Here is a 23,107-nt window from a genome sequence, read left to right on the forward strand (position 1 = left end):
CAGAGACCCCCGGCCGTGCCGTGTGCCGGGGACGGCTCGTGGTGGGGTAGCCCCGCTCATCGACGCCCCCCCAAGTCCTCCTCTTAAAGGAGGGGGGAAAAAAAACCCCAAATTAAAGCAGAAAGCGAAGGGCGGGTAGTTGCATCGCAGGCAGCGTGGGGTCGGGGTCTGCGTGGGTTATGTGGAAACAGAGCAAGTGTTTAAGTCCATTAGTTAATTACGTGGTCTTGGGACAGACCCTGAAAGAGAACGGCTATTGAATATGAAAAATACTGACTTCCAAATGAAACCCCGGGTTTGCCTGTTTGGCCTCGAAGCGGGGTGTGTTTAACAGCAGCGGCCGTTAGCTTCCGACACCGCAGCAGCATTTTGGCATCACACTAATTTAATTGACGGAAGATATGAATATAGTTATCTGGCAGTGCTTTACAGCTCCCTGTGCCTGTGAAGATGTCGTCTCAGTGATGTCGTTTTTTCCCCAAAACAGCATTCCCCTGGACAGGAGTATAAGGACACTTTACTTCTCCCCCCTGCCCCCCCTGCCTTTTTTTTTTTTTTCTTTTTACAGCTTTCCCTTGCAAGCCTTGTTCTCCCCAAAGAAAAACCCCATTGACCCGCTGGAGCAGTTTGTTCCCGGAGAGGTCTCCTCCTCCCGGCTCGGCTATCACGAAATGGCCGCTGCCACTTGTAGCCTAGTTATGCCTTGTAATTAATGACTCCGGTTAATTCTTATAATCAAAACTATGTTTCCGTGCAGTTCTCTACACATAGCCTAAGAAAAACAGTGCAAAAATTTTAAATGAGATACAGAAGAGGGTTGTTTTCCCCTACAACTTCTGAATATAATTGGATTTTTTCATTTTAATACCTGGGTTTTTTTCTGTGTATCCTAAAATTCCAGACGTTTTTTGCAATTAATGCAATGTTTCACTTACTGTAATAAGCCTCCAAATACGTAAATGGCATTGTTTTGTTTGTCAAGCAGCATGAGTGTCAAACTAATTGGCACATCCTGTTTAAAAATCAGGCAAGCTTGTAATTATCTAACGTTACAGAAAAATCCCTGTCTTTAATTAAGCAGAGGTTTCTGTCACTGTTTAGTTTCCTCTCTTTACAAGCCTCAGATAAACACGTCTCATCTGTGTGTTTTGGTATTTGTAAAAAGATAGTCGGTTTTATCATTGCCTTTGCATGTGTATTTATTTATTTTTTGATTTTTTTTTTTTCAGCTACTCTAGATCAGCCTGAGATATGGGGCTCCGTCCAGCCAGTCAACACAAGCGTAGAGTCTCCAAAGCTACCGAGACCTTTCCCAACTGGAAGTAAGTGACCGTGCAGGTTATCCACTGAAAATAAATGAATATATAGAGAAATCAAATCTTTTTACTTTCGCCATCCAGACTCCTGGTACTGTGCAGTTCTGTAACATTTTAATCGCGTAGCAAGTTAGAGGGTGGTTCTTCAAGGTGGGAAGCACCCATTTCTCTGGCCCCAAACCCCCAGCTGTCGTTGCAGCTCTCCCCAGTGCCTGGGCAACTGCAGCTTTTCCTCCTCCCTAGCTGCAAAGTCATTCTTTCCTTGCTCCCCTGCTCCTTTTTCCCCCTCCCTAGCCGCTAGCACAACTTATTTTATGCCAACCCCCCCCAGCCTTGGTGCCGCTGGGCCAAGGTGAAGGCAACCTCTGGCCCCATCCAGAGCTTGCAAGGGGATTGCGACACTCGTGATTGACGTGGGTGCTTGATGGTGCTGAGCCGCATCCAGAGCGGCCACGGTGCCTCCCGAGCGGCTCTTCCAGGAGGTTCGGAATCGGATGCTATTTACGTCTGCTTTGTAAAAATGCCCCGGTAAAGCAGCGCTGGGTTAATTAGCCACAGCGTTCCTCCTGGATGTGCATCCCCGATCCACGCGGGATGGGCACAAGAGGAACGCAGAGGCAGATATGTGCCTCGGAGGCTACAAGGTTTAATTAAAATGGTAATTCAGGTTTTTAAAATACGAGTACAGTCTAAGATTTAAAAATTAAAAAGACCCTAAAACCCAACAAAAAAGGCCACCAGTGATTGCTTGTCACTTGGTAAAACACTGTAAACTCCCGGGCTTTGGGGCTGCTCCTGCTCACCCAGCAATCCCCCCAGGGCTGGTGCACGTTCCCGACGGCATCGCGACTGAGTTTTTCCTTCTTTCCGCTGTTTTGCAGCTCCTCCGCCGCTCCCACCGAAAAACATCCCGGCCACACCGCCGCGCACCGGCTCTCCTCTGACGGTGGGAATAGGTAAAAGCTCGGCGCCGCACCTCCGCGCGCGTGCCCTTGCCCAGCCCCGGTAGATGGATCCGGAGCCCGCGGGGGCTGTGCTGGGGGGGTCGGGTCCCCGTGGCCGCGTTTCGGACACGGGTCCGGTCCTCGTGCATCCTTTTTCCTTTGCATTCGCGGTGCTTCGGCGGATGCTGCAGCCAGGGCGCTGCTTTAGAAGCCGTGCAAAGATGCCTTTGACTCCCGGGTCGGTGTCGCCCTGGTGAATTTAATGCTCTCTCCTTCCCCCGCCGCTGGCATCGGTCACTTCTAGAAATGAAACGCAATGTTAGCTTTAATGTCTTGCTCAAAACTGGGAGTAAATGGAGCACTGTCACCGCCTGGAGCGGCACCGTGCGGTCTGTGCTTATGAAATAACGGGGCACGCGGCGCCTGCCTGCGTCAGGGGAGCGGGTCCTGCCCTCCCAAATTCCTGCTGCCCTCGGGGGAGGTGGGAGAAGCCCCCCCGGTCCCGCGGGCTGGGGCTGGCAGCTGGGGGTGCAGAGGGGCAGGGGGGAGAGAATGGAATGGTACCTGGAATAAAGGACAGCCTGGATGGAAGAAGGGGTCGAAAGATGTCGCTGGATGCAGCCGGGGATCATAAAGCGCTTATAAGCATATAATTCATGTTGCTGGCAGGGTGGTGCGTGTCGGAGGTGCAGGTTTTGGGGAAGGAAGGGCAGCCCCTGGTCTCTGCACCTCGGGGCGTTACTAACGTCGCCAGGAAGAAATCCCCTGCTCCGAGCTTACTGCTCTAGCCATCAATATTTCATTCATGCTCCCATATCTTGATTTTTCTATTTATCTAAGTAGCCAGGCTGGCAGCGTGTCCACCTACATACGTAGATTCATCAGCAAGAGCAAACGCAGTGCCCAGCCATGTGCGAGGGTTTATTTGCTGGGCTCTGGCTTGCTGCACGCTTCAGCCTGCGCATCCAGTAAAGCAAGCGGCAGTGGTCGATTTTTTTTTTCTTTTTTTTTTTTCCTGTTTTAGCAAAACTAGAATTTATCCCCCAAGTGCAGGACCAGGGGTGGTGGGATGCTGACACGAGGAGCCCAGAGGGCACCTTAGTTTTAGCCGTATGCACGTGGCTGTAGCAGGGGCTGGGGGCTCCGGTGCTGCCCCGGTCCTTCCCCATCGCTCCGTTCAGTCTGCCCAAAATGAAGTAACTGAGTGGCGGGCAGCCTTCCTGGCATTAGAGAGCTGCCAGCTCCCCAGGCTCCAGCCCTCGGGGCAGAGAAATGCAAGAAAGCAGGGCACGAAAGGGAGGACGGAGCATCTCCCTCCTCTGGATTTTGCTGATGAAGCCTGTCTCCGTGGCGGTTATGAAGTCAGATAGGAACGCTGCTGCGTGGCAGCGCAATTAGTGAGCAGAGCCCTAAAATACCCTTATCTGCTGCCGCTTGCAACTGAAATACGTACACCCTGTCTGCTTTCCTGTACTGCATGCCCAGCACCGGCTCTTGAGTGTGTCAAGCCAGCATGTTTAAATATATATATTTATACGTGTGTGTTTATAAATATATATATAGTGGAGTGTGCAAGAGAGCTGAGTGCACAAGTTTATTATCTGCTGATAATTCAGAGTGATGATAATGACATAATGATGGTGTAGCAAAGGCTGAGAGCCAGCTGTAAATTTTGGGAGGATGCGAGCCTGTTGTGCACAAAGTGATGGAGGAGGAGGAGGAGGGCTTGGCTCGCGGTGCATGCTCTCTCTCGCACAGTGTATGTATTGCAGTCCAGTGTGGTTCATTAGATGTTGCCCATGACCTGACGTAGAAACTTTCTTGCACATGAATTATATTCCCTGGCAGCTTATAAGAAAACGTGCTTTTAGAGCCTCTCCTCTAGAAAGTAGCTGACGTAGAACCCCGTAGAGAATAGCGCGACTGCAGCTCTCTCGGTTAATGCTAAGTGTAAAATAAACTACTTTGACCACAGGAGGGGACCAGACAGCAGCAGAGCTCAAAAGTGACAAACTTCCGTCCATCAATGACTTGGACAGCATTTTTGGCCCCGTGCTATCCCCCAAGTCTGCTGCTGTTAACGCAGAAGACAAGTGGGTCAATTTTTCCGATCAATCCCCGGAAAACGCGACTCCGGAGTTGACGCCCCGGGAAAAAGCGGGATCCCCGCCGGCGGCGGTGGGCAGCCCGGCCGAGGCTCCGGCGGCCGAGCCCTCCCGCCCGATCCCCTCGCCGCTCCACCTGGAAGAGGTTCACAAGAAGGTTTCTGAGCAGCCCCACCTTAAGGATGATAACTTGGAGCCGGCTGCTTCTCCCAAAGATTTCGGGCTGGGACAAAGAGCGACCCCGCCTCCCCCTCCGCCGCCCACCTACCGGACTGTGGTCTCCTCGCCCGGACCGGGCGGCAGCAGCGGCACGGGAAGCACCAGCGGTACGTCCCGCGGCGTTGGGTGTGCTTCGGTGTGGCCGTGACCGCCTCCGCCGTCCCCTCCCGCCCGGTTGTGCCTGTGCCCGGCGCCCGCGCTCCCACCCAGCCGTCTTGTGCTTCCACGTCCAGCGTCTGCCCTCAGCCTCCTGTGTCCTCTCCCCCGCTCCTTGCTGCTTGTCTGATGGTCGGATGGGTCTGACAGCCTTTCCCCAAAGCTCCCGCCAGCCGCCCTTCCCACCTCCGCTACGCACGTAACCCCTCGACTCAAAATTTGGCATAGGATTGTTATTGCTGCAGCTCCGTCCTCAGTAGGCTTCAGAGTGAACATAAGTAGAAACGTTTCAGGCAAATAATCTGAGTGAGCCTCAGAACCTTTCAATCTGTTGCAGACAGACAGGTCACGGCATGCTGTCACCCTAGGGCGGCCGAGACCAAACAGCTCGCAGCTCAGAGGTGGCACGGGGCTGAATAGCACTCGGTCCCTCTCGGCTGCGAGAGCATGGATGCCCAGCTGGGTCTGGAGAACCGGCTTCCAGGGTGAATCTCTCGCAAGGGCAGAACCTGAGAGGTGTGTCTGGCATGCGCTGGCTGGCTGGCTTCACCTGCTTAATTATAAATGCCTGTGTGCCCCTTAGGGCAGACGAGCTCGTCCGAGGTCAGCTTACACCAGCTCTCCCCCAGCGCTTGAGAAGGGGCAACCTGCTCGTGTTATTTCAGAGGCTGACCCCAGGGCACTTACTGCACCGGCGCAGCGATGATGTGCGAATCCCCGTCCCCACCAGCCACCCTGCTGCCGTCCCCGCATCCACCAGAAACTATTTTTGAGAGCGTCACCCCCGCAGAGCCTTGCAGGCACCTCCACCCGCGCCGGCGGGAGATGATGGGTGCGCGGCTCCCCAGCCCCGTGCCCGACCGCAGTCGCCAGCCTCGCGTGAGCTTGGAGGCCGTGCCATCTGCTTTGGGGGTTTGCCACCTCTGGGGGGGCGTTGGGGGGTCCTGGGGGTGTTCTCCCCCCTTCAGCGTGGCTGTTGCTGCGAGTGTGGCTTTGCTTTAGTGGTGGTGGCTTTTCTGTGCCGGCAAGGCGGGTGGGGGGGTGGGGGGGGGTCTGCGCAGAGGCTGCGGCATCCCGCTGCTGGCGACGCTGGTCGGAGCTGGGATTCCTGTGGGAGAGGGGCAGCAGGGAACAGCAAGCTTCTTCCCACGCCGCTCTCTGCCCCGACGCCGACGGAGCAGCTGCCTCGCGTGAGCGGAGAGCCGCAGGATGGGGACGCGCCGGCGGCTCCGCACGTGGGGATGGATGGAGAAACCCCGCTCGGCGAGGCAGCGCTACCCATTCGGGAAGATCCGTGTCTCTTCACCAGGAATTACCTCCTGTCTCAGTTCGGCATGCTTTCCAGCCCGCCGCGGGACAGCCACCTGTAAAAACGCAGAGCGTTGAAATATGCACACAAAAATTATGCAAATCTTCAGCAAGCTTCATCCTGATCCCGCACCCTTCCTGCTCCTGCCCTCTCCACTTTTCCAAGGCTCCCGTTGCTGCCTCCGGCCCCGGGACTGTCCGGCTTTCGGAGGCGGTGGGGCAGGACCCCCTCCTGCCTTCCCACCCCATGGCAGCCCGGCCTCGCGGGTGTCACCGAGGTGGGGCTGAGGACCAGCATCCCCGCGGGTTTCTGATTTTGTGCTGATTTACAACGTGCTGCCACAGTTTCTTCTTGTAAAAAAATATCTAGATGTGCATCGCTCTCCCAGGGACCTTCAATACCTGAAGACTAAATCTCTCTGGAGGAAAGCTGACGTCTGGCAGGGCTTCGGCTGAGCACCCTTGACGTTTCTGTCTTGTGACACTCATTCAGTGCTGCTAGGTTACTTTCCTGAATAATTCCTATTTTGCTAGGCTTTTGCTGGGGTAAGGAAGGAAAAATTCAAACTTTGGTTCCCAAATTAGGCTTCTAAATAAAAATGGCTTGAATTTTGGAGTTGTGCAAATGAATGGCCAGGAATTATTCTCTTTAAACAAGCTGACCTCTTGCTTTGTCATTTACCTCTCAGTCTTGTCTCTATAGATCTAGCTTTGATATTTCCTTAATCTGAGCTATCACCTAAAAACCTTAGTAAATTGAATCTCTTGTAAGCGGGGAAAAATAAAGCTAAAGACAACATCTTACTGTCAGTCTGAGCAAAACACACCGCTCTGCAGATCCTAACGCGCTGCTGTGCTCCACGGAGGTTGGTAGCAAACGGGGGTCTGTGTCCCCCCGGCTCCTGCCGCCCATCTTGTCTCGGTGCAATCTCCGACCGCTCTGCACAGCACCAGTTATTGCTGAACTTACCCTGGAAGGAATTTCTGTACGTGGAGCAAAACGGTCTGCTGGCATCCTCTTAAGAATCCGTTAAAATTTCTATTTGATTGCAAAAAGTCCCCCTTTGCAGCAAGGCAGCAGCTGCTGGGGACCACACAAACCATGACGGCAGCACCCTCAAACTCTTCCAGAGGGCTGGGAAACGTGTTAGGCTCCCAGCAAATCTGACAGCCTTGCTCTTCCATCCTTCCTTTCCTTCACTCGGACAAAGCTCTGCCCGTCTTGCCAGGACCCCTCGTTCCCATGGTGGGGACCGACCCCGCTCGCCGCCTGTGCCCCTCGTGGAGCCCTGGGAGCCGTGGCATCAGCTGCTGCAGGGGTTAAGCATCGTTTTTCTCCTGCCCACGTCTGGTTTTCAGGAAAGCCGTAACTCTCCTCCCATTTTGCACAGCGCTCCTGGCCGAGGCAGCCGGCTACCTGGCGCAGACGGGCAACCCCTGCCAGAAACGCATCAGCACCGGTGACCCCAAAAAAGCTTTTTTCCCCACGAAAAGCTGCCTCCGTGGAGCAACGATCGAGGGGAAGCTCATGCTGGCTCCTTGGCGAGAAAGCCTTTGCTTTGGGAGGGCGTACGGGCGGGCACGGGGGCCTGGGGGGTGGGCAGCCACGGGTTTGGCCAACCCGCGGCACGCTCACGGCTCCCGTTTCTTGCAGGTTCTTCATCCCCGGCTCGTCCCGGCACGCCGCTGGCCGCCTGCGGCACCCCCCCGCCGCCACCGCCCCGGCCCCCCTCCCGGCCCAAGCTGCCCCCCGGCAAGCCCACCGTCGCCGACGTGGTACGTTGCCGGCCGCGAGCGGGGGACGCGTGGGTGGCGGGGGGCGGCGGGTCCGCTTTTGCCATCCGGTGAGACGGATTAATGGAGCAGAGCAAACGATTAAGAGCAAGTAACAGGCGGGTGCTGCCCAGCCTGGTTAGAGTTTTCTAGAATTTGTTCACCGAGACAAATTACGCGTGGAAAAACGGCTGCAAACGCCTCCTGCTCCGCCTGCCGGCGCAGCCTCGGCGATGCCGACCACGGGCGAGCGGTGGTTCGCGGTTACGGTAAAGGCGGAAAACGGGCGTGAAAAGGGAGCGTGCCCGTGGGAAGGGTCCGGCTGTGCCCGGCCGCCCGTGGGTAACGCGGTACGGGTCTGGCCGTCCCGGGAAGGGTGTCTGGTTGGGGGGGGGGGACGCCCGGGAATTCTTGGTGGGGCTCCCCACCGCCGTGCCACACCGGCTGGGCTGCCAGGTTCTGCCCCACCACCGCGGGATGCTTCAGGTAAGTCGTAGAAAACTTTTGGATTGATGTTACAAATATAAAATTATCCCTAAAGGATCCATAAGGACCCAACGAGCTGCTCTCGAGGGAGCTGGCATGTGTTGGGTACCGCTCCCTTCCCGATACCGGGTGCGTTAAATCCATCCCGTGGCCCCCAGAGCTCCCGTCCTCGGTGCGGATGGGGACTGCAAACACCCAGACTTGCGAGATGGTGGGATTCGTCTGCCGTTTTTCTAGGTCCGGACTCAAACACAGTTGGCACTAAAAGAACTAAAGTTGTTTGGTTTTACACTAACCCAGCAGGGCTGCCCCAGGACGCCAGCAGAGCCGGCTGGCCTGGAGCTACAGAGGGTTACGGCTTCAGGCAAAAGCTTCTGTTTGTTTGATGTAAATGTTGCTGTGCGTATTTTCTTTAACTTTCTGTTATTTTATGTTTTTCTACAGTCCAGGCCTTTTAGCCCTCCTATTCACTCATCCAGCCCTCCTCCGATAGCACCTTTAGCCCGTGCTGAAAGTACTTCTTCCATATCTTCCACCAATTCCCTGAGTGCAGCCACCACTCCCACCGTTGGTAAAAACATACAGCACTGCTGTTCTTTCACCTTTCCTACCTCTAAACGTCCTTAAAAGATTCCTTGAAACCTTTTAATTTGTTAGATTATTCTTCGGGTTCACGTTCATTAATTTGCATCAGGTTTTTAAATGCAAAAAGGGATTTGGGGGGTTGGGGGGGTGACAGATCACGAATGTGATGCAGCTAGGGAAGCTTTCTTTGCGGCAGCTCTAAACGTTGTGAAAAATGAACGTTTGGTGAAGGTAGAGGTTACCACCAAGTGAAATATAATATAAAATGTGCTTATGGTCTGTATATTTGGTCAAAATAAGCTTTTTTTGCAGGGGATGCTTGTACCTGGAGGGGAGGGGGGCTGGAAGCCAGACCTTGGGATCCAGGAGACAACTAATACCAAATCTCTTTGAACGACTTAAATTCATACTTTCCCTTGAAGCGATAGTAGGAAACGGGGTCTTGGAAAAGGCTCTTCCAAACAGTTAGCTTGACACATCCTAGACCGGAACAAAGCACTGCAGTTCTCTTTTGGAGGAATGTCCTGAAAAACATGGGGTTTGCCAACACCCCCGAGTGCCCGCCGGGGCCTGAGATAAGAAATGCAAATAAAGTCTGGCTGGCAGCTCCCAGGCTCCATGGGCTGGGTCCCCTCCCCCGTGTCCCCTCGTCCCCTCGTCCCCTCCCGTCCCCCCTTTTCCATCCCACCCTCCTCCATCCCCTCCATCCCAGCTGCCGGCGCATCCTCCTCCACCATCCCTGCCATCCCGCCCGGCTGCCGGCCCCACCGCCCCTTGCTTCCCGCAGCTCCATCTTCTACCAGGAACAACCCTCTTCTGGTTTTTTTTTTTTTTTCTTTTTCTTTTCTTTCCCTGTTTTTTTTGTGACGAGCACGCCTGGTTTGCGTGGCGGGGAAGGAGCTTTGCAGGCCGTTGCCGGCGCGGGCTGGCAGACGGGCTCCGCGGAGGGAGCCGAAACCCCAACCCTCCCAAAACCCAAACCCGGCTGGCGCTCGTGCGTGCTCAGCCACGGTCCTGGCCGCAGCGTTTCCCACCGGCTGTCGCCTTAGGAGCCACGGGGAGCGGCAGCATCGCCACCCCAATGCCATCTCTGATGGCTGGAAGACGATGGGCTGGCCCGAGCCTCGCGGCGGGTGCCATCCCCGTGGTGCCGGTGGCCACCATCCCCGTGATGCCGGTGGCCACCTGTGCCCGTCCGAGCCCTCCCCGTAGGTTTGCTGGAGTCTCCGACCTGCGTCTCCATCCTGTTGTTTGCTTCACTCTCGAGATGTTGTAGATGCTTGTACCTGTTTGCCGGCTGTCGGTCACCGTCACGGCATGCTGCTGGAAAAAAAAACCCAAAACCCAACCAAAAACGCATCTCAAGTGAGGGGCCAGCCAGCCCCAGGCATCCCCGGTGTGTCGGCTGTCGGTCCTGTCTGTGCCCGCTGTCCCGCAGCTTTGGCAGCGAGCTGCCGTCGGTGGGGCTGGTGGTGGCCTTGGCCGGTGCCCGTGGGCACGGTGGCCATGGGGTGTCTGGGATCACGGTGGTAAACACGATTTTAGCGGAGGGGAGCAGCCAGGTTGAGGACAGGGACGGTCGTGGGGACTTCAGGAGGCTGGGAGAAGCGACTATGAAATGGGGGCTGCGTGCTGGTCCTGTAGGCTGAGCAGGCGATGGGTCCCTTAGGCTCTCATTTCAAATTTTTTTTGTTTTTTTTTTCTAACACATATATTTTTGTGAACAAAATCTGCTGCTTGTTATTTTTCCTGACCTACCTGCCCTGAGCAGCAGGGGCTGACGTGGCCGCAGGGGGGCGAGAAGCTGTGCCCGCTGGCCCCAGCAGCTCCCACCCCCTCCGCGGGGGCTTTCCTTGAAAAAACCAAAACCAGGGCTCTCGGGTCACCCCTTGGCAGGGGGGACACTGAAGAGGGCAGCCAGGAGGAACACCCCCAGGTTGCAGGTTTTGCCCTTCCAGTTCCATGCAAACCAAGCGGCGGGTGCTGCGTTGGCAGGATTTGGCCTGGGACAAGCCGGACGAGGGGCAGGCAGCGGCAAACGGGGTTTGGGAGCCGCTCCTGGAAAACCCAAGCATCTCCCAGTTGTTCCCACCAAGGCGGCCAGGGCGAGGGTGGGCACCAGTGCTGGGCGAGCATCCACGCGGCGTTCACCCCGCTGCACCGCTCCGCAAACCCGTAGCAGAAGAGAAAGCACTTCCAATTCCTGGGTTCGTCATACGGAAAAGATAAGGTGAAAGGCGTGCAGGGCAGGGACGGGCAGGTCTGTGGGCACACGGCAGTGGGTCGGGGACCACTGGGGGTCCCGTGGGACCGGCCCGGGGCTGGGACACCCCAACCTGGCTGGGGCTGCCCGCAGCCCTCGGCTTGCCGCCGGGTCCGTCTCCACCACGCTCTCCGTCTCTTGTTTCCCGTGGCAAAGTCCGACAGAGTTTGTCCGAGAGCATGTGGAAGAGTTCTGTCGTTTATTTGTTCTCCGTGCTGTTCTGGTTTGCTTTCGTTGTGGTTGCACGTGCAGTCTGAATAATTTATTGCAAAGAAAGAAGCTGTTATTTCTGTGTCAGCGCCCCTTCCGTTATTTTTCTCATTAAAACCCTTCTCTGTCTTTTTTCGTTGATACAGCGCGCTGCTTGATTTCATTTGGGATTCGTTTCTTCATTCTTTTTTTTTTTTTTCCCCTTTCTTTTGCGTTTCTTCTGCTTATGTTATCAGAAGATGATGCTTTTATTGACAAACTGCCCGCGTTTGAAAGGCGCTGTGAAACGCCTGCAGGTACTGTACTAGCAGGGCGCTTTCGAGACATCTGGCTTCGGCGCGGGCGGCTGCGGGCACCCCGAGTGCCCGAGCCCCGGCACCCACCGCTCGCAGCACCTTGCATGACAGTTTCTCTGGGACAAAAAGGACTGCGAGGTGAAAGGCTATCACCTCCTGAATTCAAAAAGGTTAATTTGACAGCTCAAAAAGCCGTTTGTTTTTTTTTTTTTCCCCCCTACCCCTAGTTATTTCAACAGTACCCGGTGTCTAGCGTGGCTTTTGAGGCGGTGTGAGTGCAGGGAGCTGGTGGTCGTAATGGGAAAGGAAAAATTCCAGCTAGGCATCTCCTGCTCTGTGTGCGTGTGTCTGTTTATCTGCAAGGTTTATGTCCTGAAACGCAACAGAAAACACCTATGTTTCACTGTCACTTGTTTTGCACACCAGTGTAGCATGCGGTTGCAGCATCCCGCCGGGGAAACGCTCGCTGCTGCTGTTGTAGCACGGCAGAGACATCGCCGGAGGTGAAGAGGATAAGGCATGTTTGCCAAAATCAGCGCAGTTAGAATATGCTAACAGACTGCATGAGCCAAGAAGCCTCTTCCACTCCAGGCAAAAAAAGAGACACACACACCCCCCGCCAAAATCCTTACCAAGCGGGCAAAAATACTCTTCCATCTGGGCTTCCATAGCTTTGCTTTCTGCTTTCTGTTTCCTAAGCCAAAACCAGAGTTTAAAAGCCCCCCTTTCCTTGCACGTGAACGGCTTGCAGCGCCTCGTCCCCTCCCCGTAGCGAGATAAATGACCTGCTCTGTGACTCACACTGTGTCCTTCTCTCTCCCTCTCCTTAACCTTTCCCATCCCGCTTCAACTCCTGGCCATACAGAGAATGAACAGCCTTCCCTCGTTTGGTTTGACAGAGGAAAGTTTTATTTGACTTTCGAAGGTAAGTAGTGCATAGCATACCTGGTAACGACTTGCTCCCCTTCCTCTTGCTCTCTGACTCCCGGGGTTTCCTTCAAAGGCTCCAGTCCGGCTTTCCGTGCGAAATGCTATGGCTACTTAGATGACATCGCAAGTTCGACCAGAATAATTTTGATTTGATTTGTGCCATTTGTCCCGATGATCTGTTTCCCTGTTTGTTTATTAAAAAAAAAAAAAACAACCCTCAAACAAACCAAAACCCAAAAGTATACTCTCGTACCGAGCCTGCGGTGAAAACCAGAGAGCGAAACCGCTTGCACTGCCGAGGAACTTGACTCTGTCAACCAGGGCTTCTTTCTACTCCCCCTCGCAAGCTGCTCGTTCCCCCGAGCGGGCTGTGGCACAGTGTGGTTAATTAAAAACCCAAGGGCGACGGGTTCTCCGCCAAGCCGGGGTCCCCTCCCCACCTCCCATCACATTTTTCCACGGCGAGGTGTCGGGAGCGTGCCGGCACCGCCAGCAAGCATAGCCAAAACGCCACCAGGTTGGGCGGCCGGTCGGAGGCGATGCGGGTTTTGGGGTCCCTCGTTGATGAGAAGATGCACTAGGAGGATGCAGGGGGAGGAGGAGAGCTTGTTTTGGGGCAGATGGCAGCTTCTCCGAGCAGCATCACGTCTCGGATGGAGCAGGGGCGGCCAGCCCCGCTCGGAGAGCCCCGAGGCTTTGGAGGAAGCCTCATCTCACCGACAGCGTGCCAACGTTTTTCTTGGAAAGACGAGAAGAGCGGGGAGGTTTGCTAGCAGCAGGAATAGGTGCTTTAACCCCCCAAAAGAAGCGCTTTGAAGCCATTGCGGTGCTTGCAGGCAGAGCTGGGCTGGGGTCAGCTGGGCGATGCTGCTGGCACGGGGGGTGCCGGAGCTCGGTTCTGTGGGTCTCGCTCGCCGCGAAGCCTGGGGTCCATAAAGCGTGTCCCCTCCGGCAAACAGCCGAGCGGCCCGGGGTTGCGCTGCCCGGCCGCTGAGCACGGGGTGTTGGTGTTCACGGAGCAAACCCCGTTTTGGCGAGCGTGACGCCGTAGCAGCAGCGGACGGCAGGGACGGCGGTGGTGGTGACCAGGGAGGTTGGTTTCTTCTTTTCTGCCTTCTTGCCTTTTAACGGGCCACAGCTGCCGGTCCCCGAGGTCCCCGCTCCCGACCCTCATTGCGATTTTGCTGTTTCCAGCAAAAAAACCCTTTTCCTGGGTTTCCTTTCCCAGGCGCCAAGTGCCTGCCCGGAGCTTTGGGAAAAGCACAGCGGGGCAGGGGCTGGCGAAGGCTGTGCCGGCTGATCGCCGGGTCGAGGCAGCCGCCTTCGCGCGTGATCTATTCCTCGGTACGTGCACCCCGGCACCGCGCATCCCCACTGACCCCCCCGCTCCGTGTTTCCTCCCCCCCTCACTCGGTCTGGCACCAGCACTGCGAGCACCTCCAGCTTTCGGGGGTTTTGTTGGGGGTTTGCGTGTTAATGGGTTTGAATGGTATATTTGAATTTTTGTGCTTTGTTCTGGCAGTGTGAATGGTCTAGAATGGGGGCGAGGGGGGGTTGTCCAGGCCATGCCGGCCGGCCGGCACAGCAGTAGGGCTGGAAGAGCGTGGCACTGCCTCCGGGCTCATCTCATGTCCCAGGAAGGAGCTTTTTCACTTCCACGTGCTCGATTTCCTGATCTATCCCTACACCTTTGTGTCTAACTTAAAAAAAAGAAAAAAAAAGCTAAATTTCAATGCTCATCTCTAGGGAGGTGAAAGGAGATCTGCTGAGTTTGGCATCTGTAACTCAGGGCATGAAATGCCAGAAGAGAAATAATCTTCTCTTTCTGAGTTTAGGGGGGTTTTTGTGCTAAGATCCATGTATTTGCAGAACGTGGGGTAGTTTGTTCGTGTGTGAAAAGATGGGGTGCAGCTTTGGTGATGCTGTCTTGGATACAAGGGCAGAGCTGTGTACCAGGATCACAGTCCTTACTCCACATCTGTATTTTCCACCTTTGTGTAGGGAAAAGTAAGGCGCTGGTGCGCTGCTTATGGCTGGATCCAAATCTCCATAAAGTGGATTTTTTTTTTTCTCCAGTATTATCAGGTCATTTTGCCAAAATGAAAAGTTCCTAAAAATGACTTCTGAAGCAGTCACTGAAAAGCCAGATTTTTGTTGGAGGCGTGCCACGGTAACTAGACTTGTCTCTCAAGTTTCTGGAAAAGAATTCTAGGGCTTAAAATAGATTATGCTTTTCTTTTTACATTAAAGTTTTTATTTAAAAAGTTATTTAGTCTCTGAAGCCATTAAGAGAAGAATATATAGGTTCATGAGGGAAGAGTGGAGGGAACCGAGAACCCTGAATGCCAATTACATCCACATGATTTTTATTCCAAGTCAGATGAGAAACGCGGAGGATGTTTTGTTGCTGTTGCTGTTCAGATGAACTCAGGTTTTCAAAGGCCATCTGAGCCTGGCAACAGAGATACGCGAGATGAGCCACTTTATTCTTGCATGTGTGATTTTTCATTCTGGGGAATGAGGACATTTCATATACATACAGAGAAACGGTAGAGGAAATGAGAGACTGAAAATCAGGGAAAAGGCAGGTTGGCATGAGAGAAGCCTACCCCTCGTTCCATGCTCCGGTGCAGGGTCTAGGCTAAACCCGGCTGCAGTCGGAGCATGTATGTGTGGGAGGTGGGTTTTTTTCTCTCCCAAAGAATAATAATTATATAGCCAAGGATCACGGGCTTTGCTGCTGCTGGACGGCTAAAGACCATCCTCTCGCCTTCCCTGCTGAGCAAAGCCTGATGTTGCTCTGCTGGGTGATACCTCCAGATTTCACCCTTCTAGAGCCAGTCTGCGCTGATGTTTTTGAATCTCACCTGTACTTCTGGGTGGATGCGATGGGAATATCCCACCGCATTTGGCTGGATTCAATGTCCTGAGGGGCCACTGCTCTGGGTGTGGGGAGCAAGGATGTGCTCGCTGCGCTCTCTGATAACCCACCAGCGGTGTCTACGGAAAGAATTTCTTAAAAAATACGTTAGCCTACCAGTCTGCGGTGCTGCCCCGTGGCCCTGCATGTCCCCTCTGCCACACAGCCAGGTACTGCAGCGTGGCCGCGATAATCGGTGGTTTTGGGGAGCTGCCCGTGCCTTCACGCGCGGTTGGCACCGACATGAAGCGTCTGCTCTTTAACGGGATGTTTGCCGAGTCCCTGATGCGTAGCTCGGGGCCGTGTCCTCAGAAGCAGAAGGCTTGGGGAGCCGCATGCTGCCTCCCTGGGGTCATTAGGATAATTAATGCCTGGGTGGCGATGGGTCTGTTGTGTGCGGGTGAGATGCTCAGTCTGCCCATCCCGTGCGCTGGGACAGACGGATGTGCTGCACTTACTGAGCATCGTTATTCCAGGCTGCGGCTGAAATCTCTTAGTCCCCTGAGTCTCTTAAGACGTACGACCAAGAAGGAGATGTGTGGCCACATTAATTTTTTACACCCTTTTAGGCTACATTAGACATTTGAAGGGAAAACCCTAGCACCGGAGAGGCTCATGTGTGCCTCTAGGACAGAGCAACTTTGGTTCGATACGTTAACACACTGCCTGCATGGATGCATTTGTAAGGCGTGAGGAATTCTCCTCGTCTGCAAATGCCATGTTTTTTCACAATTAATATATCAAAACTCAAAGTGTAATTTAAGCGATGGAAGTGCTTTCCCCAGGAGATGTTACGAATCCTGATTTCCTGCACCCAAACCCTATCATTTACTCGCACAAAGCTTGCTGCAGCAAGCCAGGACCTTACTGTACATCACACAAAACCCATGACAGATTGCTTAGATGCGAGGCGAAAAGCAACAGGCAGCGGTGGGAAGCAGCAGTTAAAGAAGGGAGGGGATTATTTTTTAAGACAGTCTAAGCAGAAAAGCAGGAGCTCACCAGAAACATGCTGCATTTCGCTCGGTCGCTTTGCTTTTCCCTCGCCCCACTGCCTGCAGAGGTGCTGCCCTTCCCCAGGCCGGCATTTAATCTTGTACGGCTTCGGCTGAAGCTGGCACATGCTTGCACGCTCTAAACAAAACCCTGGGCTGAATTGATAGCCCGTTTCACCTGCCTGATTCAGACCCTGTAAGTGAAGGTAACAGAGTAAGGGAGTGTCGGGGTCCCTGGGTAAGCCTCCAGAGACCTTTCCTATTCCTTTGTAGCTGGTTTGAGGCAAAATAATCCTTGTGTTTAACCTGATGTACAGACTATGGTATAAAAAAAAAAGGTTTCAGAATGGCGCGTTGCAGAAAAATAGATGAGGCTGAACTGGCGGTGCCAGGGCAGAGGTGGTGACCTCTCGAGGACTTTTTGGGTGCCCGGGGGATCAGCGCCTTGTACTGTTGGGTGGGTGACAAGACGCTAAGGCCGGGGTGACCTTTTGGCACTTTCCCCGGGGGATAGGCAAGAGTTTTGCTGTGCCAACAGCCCCCGCTCGCTCTCCTTTTGGTGGCAGGCATGGGGAGTGGGTCATTGCCCCCCACGTCAGGGTTTCCAGCACGCCCAGGGCTTCTGGTGTATGCTTGCAGTGGTGCTTTCATCCTCAAAAGTTTTTCGGAGACAGGCATTCCTGGCCAGCAAAGGGAAACCCGCGTGTGGTCACGCAGGGCTGAATTATTTTGGAGCCTGGCTAGCGTCCACGGACGCACAGCACAACTGAAGCAAACTCTTCCTCTTGTTTTTCATCATCTAAATAAACCGCAGATCGATTGCTCTAGCTTTTGCACCCAGAGTCCCACGTTCTCCTCCGTAGTTCCAGATTTCTGACGGTTTGCAGATTTGCCCTCACCTACCACGGGCTTTGCAGGGTGAGCAGCCGTGCAGGGGGGTTTGCCAGGCACGCCGGGCAGGAGAGGGGAGCGTGTCGGGGATCGCCGGGGTCCCCGCAGGCAGGAGTTTGGGAAGGGAGGAGACCGCCGACATCCCGCTTTCCCACGGGCAGCCTGAGCTCTCCGGCCAAGGGACAAGGAACCTCCCCAGCCCCTCTTGCCGGGGCCCAGAAACCTACTGCAAAAACTGTCATGCAAAGCCTGCCGTGTGGCAGCCCCCCCTCCGGAGCCGTGCCGGGGGGGATGCCGCTGCCCTGCATGCTGCTCGTGGCTGGGGCTCCTCCATTATTTTCTTTGCTTGCTTTTGAGGGGGGATAGATAATCGTAAACAGTTTTTAAAGCCTCATCCAAAGCCTGGGGGACTTTTTCTTAATATTTGCCCATAAAGCTAAGCTGGGGCTGTTGGTGAGCACCCCCTCGCCCCAGCCCGGGGAGGGGGGAGCGGTGCCTTTTCTCTCTACAGGTAAGAAGTGGAGGTTTTTGCTCTGTTTCAGGCTCGTCGCGGGGACCCAGCCCCCTCACCATGGGGGCACAGGACACCCTGCCTGTCGCCGCCGCCTTCACGGAAACCGTCAACGCGTACTTCAAAGGGGCTGACCCCAACAAGTAGGTGCCGACCTAGGGGGTCCGGGTGTGGATACGAGGGGGTCCGGGGTCAGGCCAGGCTTGGGGTGCTGTCGAGGCTTTGGTGAGCATCTCGAGGGATGGGGAGGGAGGAAAGGAGGTGCTCTGGGCTCGGCACACGTGTGTGCTGGGGTGTCAGCGCGCTGCGCCAGGCGGGGGTCCAGGGTCGGGATGCTGCTGGGGCGTCCCCATCCCTCGCAGGCTGCCAGCCTTTGCTGCTCTTTCAGCTCGCTCTGGTTGAGGACCACAAGAGGTTTGTTGCCCCAGCGCGGCGGGTGGGAAGCGGTGGGCTGCCGCCGCACCGTCCCCGGCGCCAACCCTCCCCTCCTGCTGCATTTTGAGCCTCCCTCCCCTCTTTCCTTCCCCCTCGGTCTCTGTGTTCGGCGCTGCAGGTGTATCGTGAAGATCACGGGGGAGATGGTGCTGTCGTTTCCAGCGGGCATCACCCGACACTTTGCCAACAACCCCGCTCCGGCGGTGCTCACCTTCCGCGTGCTGAACTACAACAGGCTGGAGCACGTCCTGCCAAACCCCCAGCTCCTCTGCTGGTAAGCCCCCGCCTCGCCACCATCCCAAAGGGAGGTGGATTTCCAGAAAATTAGGGTGCTTTGCAAAAATACATGGCCCAAAGTGTCTTCCTTGGAAGCCTGCCCTGATTGTGGGAAGGAAACTCTCAAGCCCTTAAATATTTGCCGGAGTACTCCCTCCGAGAGCAGCCCCTTTGCCAGGCAGAAGAGCATCGGCAGAGAGGAGCAAGTACTTTGATGGGGTTTGCTTGTTTTGTGCCTCGCTCTGCTCATTAGACCTCCTGTTTGCAAAAGCTGACCTACAGGTTGCATCTGCCGTGCCTCCCCGGAGGTATCTGAGGACAAGCCAGAGATGCGCGGGAGGGAGGCAATATTTCTCTAAACGCGGGATTAAATGCAGTCCCAGCTGGCAGTTGGTGCTGCTGCCCTGTATGCTTTGTAGAAAAGCTTTCTTCCTCCAAGGTGACTTACACAAAGGGTTAATTCTCCCCCTGCGCAGTGACAACACGCAGAGTGACGCCAACACGAAAGAGTTCTGGGTCAACATGCCAAATCTGATGACTCACCTAAAGAAGGTATCGGAACAGAAACCACAAGCCACCTATTACAATGTGGATATGCTCAAATACCAGGTAGGGGTTTTTCGTAAGATAAAACTGTGCCAAAAATGTGCGCTTAACTTATAGACGTAAAACATGGTATTTCCCTAGTGCAGAGTGGAGATAACGTGAGTTGAGGGCATGCTATCCCACTAGTCCCTTCTGTATGTCACTAGATTGCCTGATTTTGAGTCCAGTACAAATTTTCTATGAGAATACAAGGTATTGCCTCCTCTGAAACCAAATGCAATTACCGCGTCTGTAAAATGGGATTTCTCCCTTCACCCCTACGGAAACTAAATGTTTTTTCTGTCATTTTGGAAGGTATCTGCCCAGGGTATTCAGTCTACTCCATTAAACCTTGCAGTGAGCTGGCGGTGTGACCCTGCAAGCACTGACCTCCGCATTGACTACAAATACAATACAGAGGCAATGACCACACCGGTAGCTCTAAACAACGTCCAGTTCCTCGTCCCCGTCGACGGAGGAGTAACCAAACTTCAAGCTGTGCTTCCTCCTGCTGTCTGGTAGGAATTGCTCACCTGAGAAAGAGCTCGTTTGCCGTCCCTGCCATGTCCCTGCCTTTGTCAGAGGTGTCTGCGGGCAGGAGCTGGAGGCCAGCTGGGGACCCAAACCTGTCCTCTTGCAGGAGGAAGCATGCAACCCCGCTCTGATGTTTTTTTCTTGCCATTCCCACAAGCAAGCAGATCAGAGCTAAAGGCGTGTGTGCAGGCAGCAGAATCACAACCCTTATTCCATGTTTTGGCTACTTTTATCCAGGGCTCAGAGGGATGCACGGCCATCGCTGCCATAGGCACAGGCGTGCACGTTTGCAGCAGGGAAGCAGGGCACGGCACGGCCCCGCTGTCGCTCGCCCATTGCTCACCTGCAATGCAAGAGCAGCGTTTTCCTGCTCGGGTCAAAGCCAAAGCCAAACCCAAGCTCCAAGAATTGCAGCTCTTGAGGATGGCACCGGAGCTGCTCCCCCAGCCCACCACAGTCTTTAGCAAAATTCAGGTGTCTCCTTCGTAACTTCTTGTTTCCTACAGAAATGCTTTTCTTCATGTGTTTTTAGGAATGCCGAACAGCAAAGGATATTGTGGAAGATCCCTGATATCTCTCAGAAGTCAGAAAATGGAGGTAATCCTGCAAATGTGCATGTTATTAACTCTGAATACTTAAATCAGACACTGACCCGTTTATCATGCCTGCACACAAGTGCAGACACGCAGATTCCTGCTGGCGCTTGCCGGGGGAGGATGCTATTTAAAGCTAGGAGCAAAGAGCTTTGAAAAGCAGGGCTACGTGCCACTGGTACTGTTTTGCCAACCGCTTTGGCATCTCGGAACGAACGCACCAGGTTTGGATGCGGTTGTTTGCCACATCCTTTGCTCCATTGACCCTCTGCATTCGAAGGCTGAGGCCCCGCGTTGCATCCCCATCGGGGGGACCACAGCCTCCCGCAGGTCGCTCCTCCATGTGTCACACGTGCGGCTCAGCTGCTTCGTATCGCTGGGGTGTCTGAAAAGTAAAAATCTGCTGGGAGGACGAGGGGGTTTGTCTCTGCCCCCCCCCCCAGGGGATGCTGCTGGCTCGGGTACAACCGTGGGAGTGGGGTTCACTTGCAGCGCTTTGGGCATCTCATTGCCTTTGCTGGCAAATTTGGCCCCGGGATGCGCAGCGTGCCTCTCCGGGCTGGTAAGGGTCTCGTGCGGGACTTTTAAATCGCAGGTGTGGGGTCTCTGCTGGCCCGATTCCAGCTGTCAGAGGGGCCAAGCACCCCGGCCCCCCTGGCCGTGCAGTTCACCAGCGAGGGGAGCACGCTGTCCAGCTGCGACATCGAGCTCGTCGGCGCTGGCTACCGCTTCTCCCTCATCAAGAAGAGGTTTGCAGCAGGTAGGTGCCTCGCCGGCGGCTTCTCTTGGGATGGCAGTGTCCCTGATGGTCCCCTCTGGCCGTGCTGGCATGCCTGGGACTGTTTTTGCTCTATTTTTGTTGACCGTTCAAGCCCAGAGGTCCCACTGCAGCATGGTGTGATGGGGCTGGCTGGTGGCAGAAGGGCAAAAGCTCCCTTGCATGAAATAAATCCTGCTGCCGCTTACGAGAGCCATGAATTTCATGGGCTCCTTTCTGCTCGTGGGTCCTGCGTGAAAGGCAAGGTCTGGGGATCTCCAGGAAGAGCTTTTGCCCCATTGCTGTAGAGAAAGAAAGACAAGTTATTTTTCCTTTTGCCCCATTGCTGCAGAGAAAAACAAGTTATTTTTCCTTTTGCCCCATTGCTGCAGAGAAAGACAAGTAATTTTTCCTTTTGCCCCATTGCTGCAGACAAAGACAAGTTATTTTTCCTTTTGCCCCATTGCTGCAGAGAAAGACAAGTGTTTTCCCGTGTGCCGCTCGTGCGTGGCAGCAGTGTGGCTGTGGGCACAGGGGCTGGCAGAGGTGGGCGGCCATCCCCCGGGAACCGGGGCTGCTCCCTCCCCGCAGCTGATTTCTGATCCCGTTTCTAGGTAAATACTTGGCCGATAACTGATGGAAGCTTATGCAAGTCTATGGAAAATAATATGGAAAATACCCAAGGACTGCTGTGCGTGGAACGGGTTTTAATTACAGTTTAAGGAAAATGAACTAAATCCTGCACTCGGGACATTTCTGTTGGAAGTGTCGACAACTTTCAGCATTTTTTTCCTTGGAAAACACCGTCTTGACCAGTCCTACAGTATTTACTTCTAGATGTAACATTGTTAATGGTTTTAAAATGTAATTATTGTATTTGTAAATTGTACTCATTCCAGTAAGGCTGTATTTTGGCAGTTAGACACTTGAGTTTTAGCATTTTACCATTCATGAAATGGATGTAATTTAAACTGTGGTATATAAATTTAATAGTAGTACTGTTGAATGGCACAATGCTTACAGAGGTAGATTACATTTTGTCAATATATACGATTTAAATACAATACTGATAGCTGTTATGAAGGGGGTGCCTCATAAAAAGACAGTTAAGTAGAACCGACATGCTGATCTACTTTTTCTTCAGTTCTTAGTATGTCTCACCATGATGAATAAAAAGCTCTATCTTCAGGTTTAGCTGGTTTAACTCCAGAAAAATATTGCTGTAAATGTGGAGGTTCCTAATACAGTCTCCCAGCAAAAAGCAGAGAAAAATGTCACCTCTACAAAAAGTATTTACTTCAAATTTCCATTGCAAGAAACCTCCGTGAACATGCCCGTGTTCTCTTACAGCCGCAGATTAACCGTCAGGAGTCCCAGCAGTGCGTGCATAGGCGACGAGCGCTTCTCTTTGCCCCATGTCCTTACACTTTGCAGAGATGCAGATAAGGAAATCAGCAGGCAAAGAGGCTGGGTAGTAAATCTGAGCTTACAGCTCTGTCCGGAAATGTTATTGCTGTTTTTAGGGTTGCACTTTCCGAGCAGTCTCCAGATTTTTGGTTGCATTTCTACGTTCCTTTGCTCGCTTTTTCTGGTTTTTTTTCCTCATTTTTGAAAGCCCCGTGGGTTTAGAAAATGCTTTAAAGACATGCAGCTCCCCCATGCCTTTCCATTTTACCACTTAGGCAGGAAAGCATGTATTTACAAACACTGGAAGACAAATGCAGCCCAAGCCTGACCCTTGGTGGGACACCCAGAGCCGGCTGGGGACAGTGCCGGTGCCAGGGGAGCAGGAGCAGCGCGGGGGGCTACCGAAAACCCACGGGGCAGGAGCCTGCCTCGCTGGTATCAGGAGCAGCTATCTCGTGGAGATGGGAAAACACACAGAAGTGCTAAACTGGAGGGTGCAAAATTGTCCCTCCGTGTTTTCCTCAAGCCGACGCGGGCTCGGAGCCGGGCTCCCGCGGTGCGTGCTGCTCCTCTCGGTGCATCGCCTGTGCAGCGCTTGATTTCTAGTTGACG

General features: G+C 54.1%; 1 protein-coding gene across 1 annotated transcript in view; it reads left to right on the forward strand.

The window, feature by feature from the left end:
* The window catches only part of SGIP1 (SH3GL interacting endocytic adaptor 1), a 57,903-nt gene extending 35,425 nt beyond the window's left edge, over positions 1-22,478 (forward strand). The window contains exons 14-26 of the mRNA XM_075037325.1: positions 1,230-1,322; positions 2,198-2,272; positions 4,236-4,691; positions 7,703-7,824; positions 8,752-8,878; positions 12,527-12,586; positions 17,940-18,051; positions 18,462-18,617; positions 19,096-19,228; positions 19,520-19,722; positions 20,271-20,335; positions 20,927-21,091; positions 21,703-22,478. Coding sequence (XP_074893426.1) covers positions 1,230-1,322; positions 2,198-2,272; positions 4,236-4,691; positions 7,703-7,824; positions 8,752-8,878; positions 12,527-12,586; positions 17,940-18,051; positions 18,462-18,617; positions 19,096-19,228; positions 19,520-19,722; positions 20,271-20,335; positions 20,927-21,091; positions 21,703-21,725 — 1,790 coding nt within the window. The 3' untranslated portion in view covers positions 21,726-22,478. The remainder of the gene's footprint in view (positions 1-1,229; positions 1,323-2,197; positions 2,273-4,235; positions 4,692-7,702; positions 7,825-8,751; positions 8,879-12,526; positions 12,587-17,939; positions 18,052-18,461; positions 18,618-19,095; positions 19,229-19,519; positions 19,723-20,270; positions 20,336-20,926; positions 21,092-21,702) is intronic.
* Positions 22,479-23,107: the final 629 nt, after the last annotated feature.

The sequence above is a fragment of the Buteo buteo genome, chromosome 10 (assembly GCF_964188355.1).
Source record: "Buteo buteo chromosome 10, bButBut1.hap1.1, whole genome shotgun sequence".
In the NCBI taxonomy this organism is placed as follows: domain Eukaryota; kingdom Metazoa; phylum Chordata; class Aves; order Accipitriformes; family Accipitridae; genus Buteo; species Buteo buteo.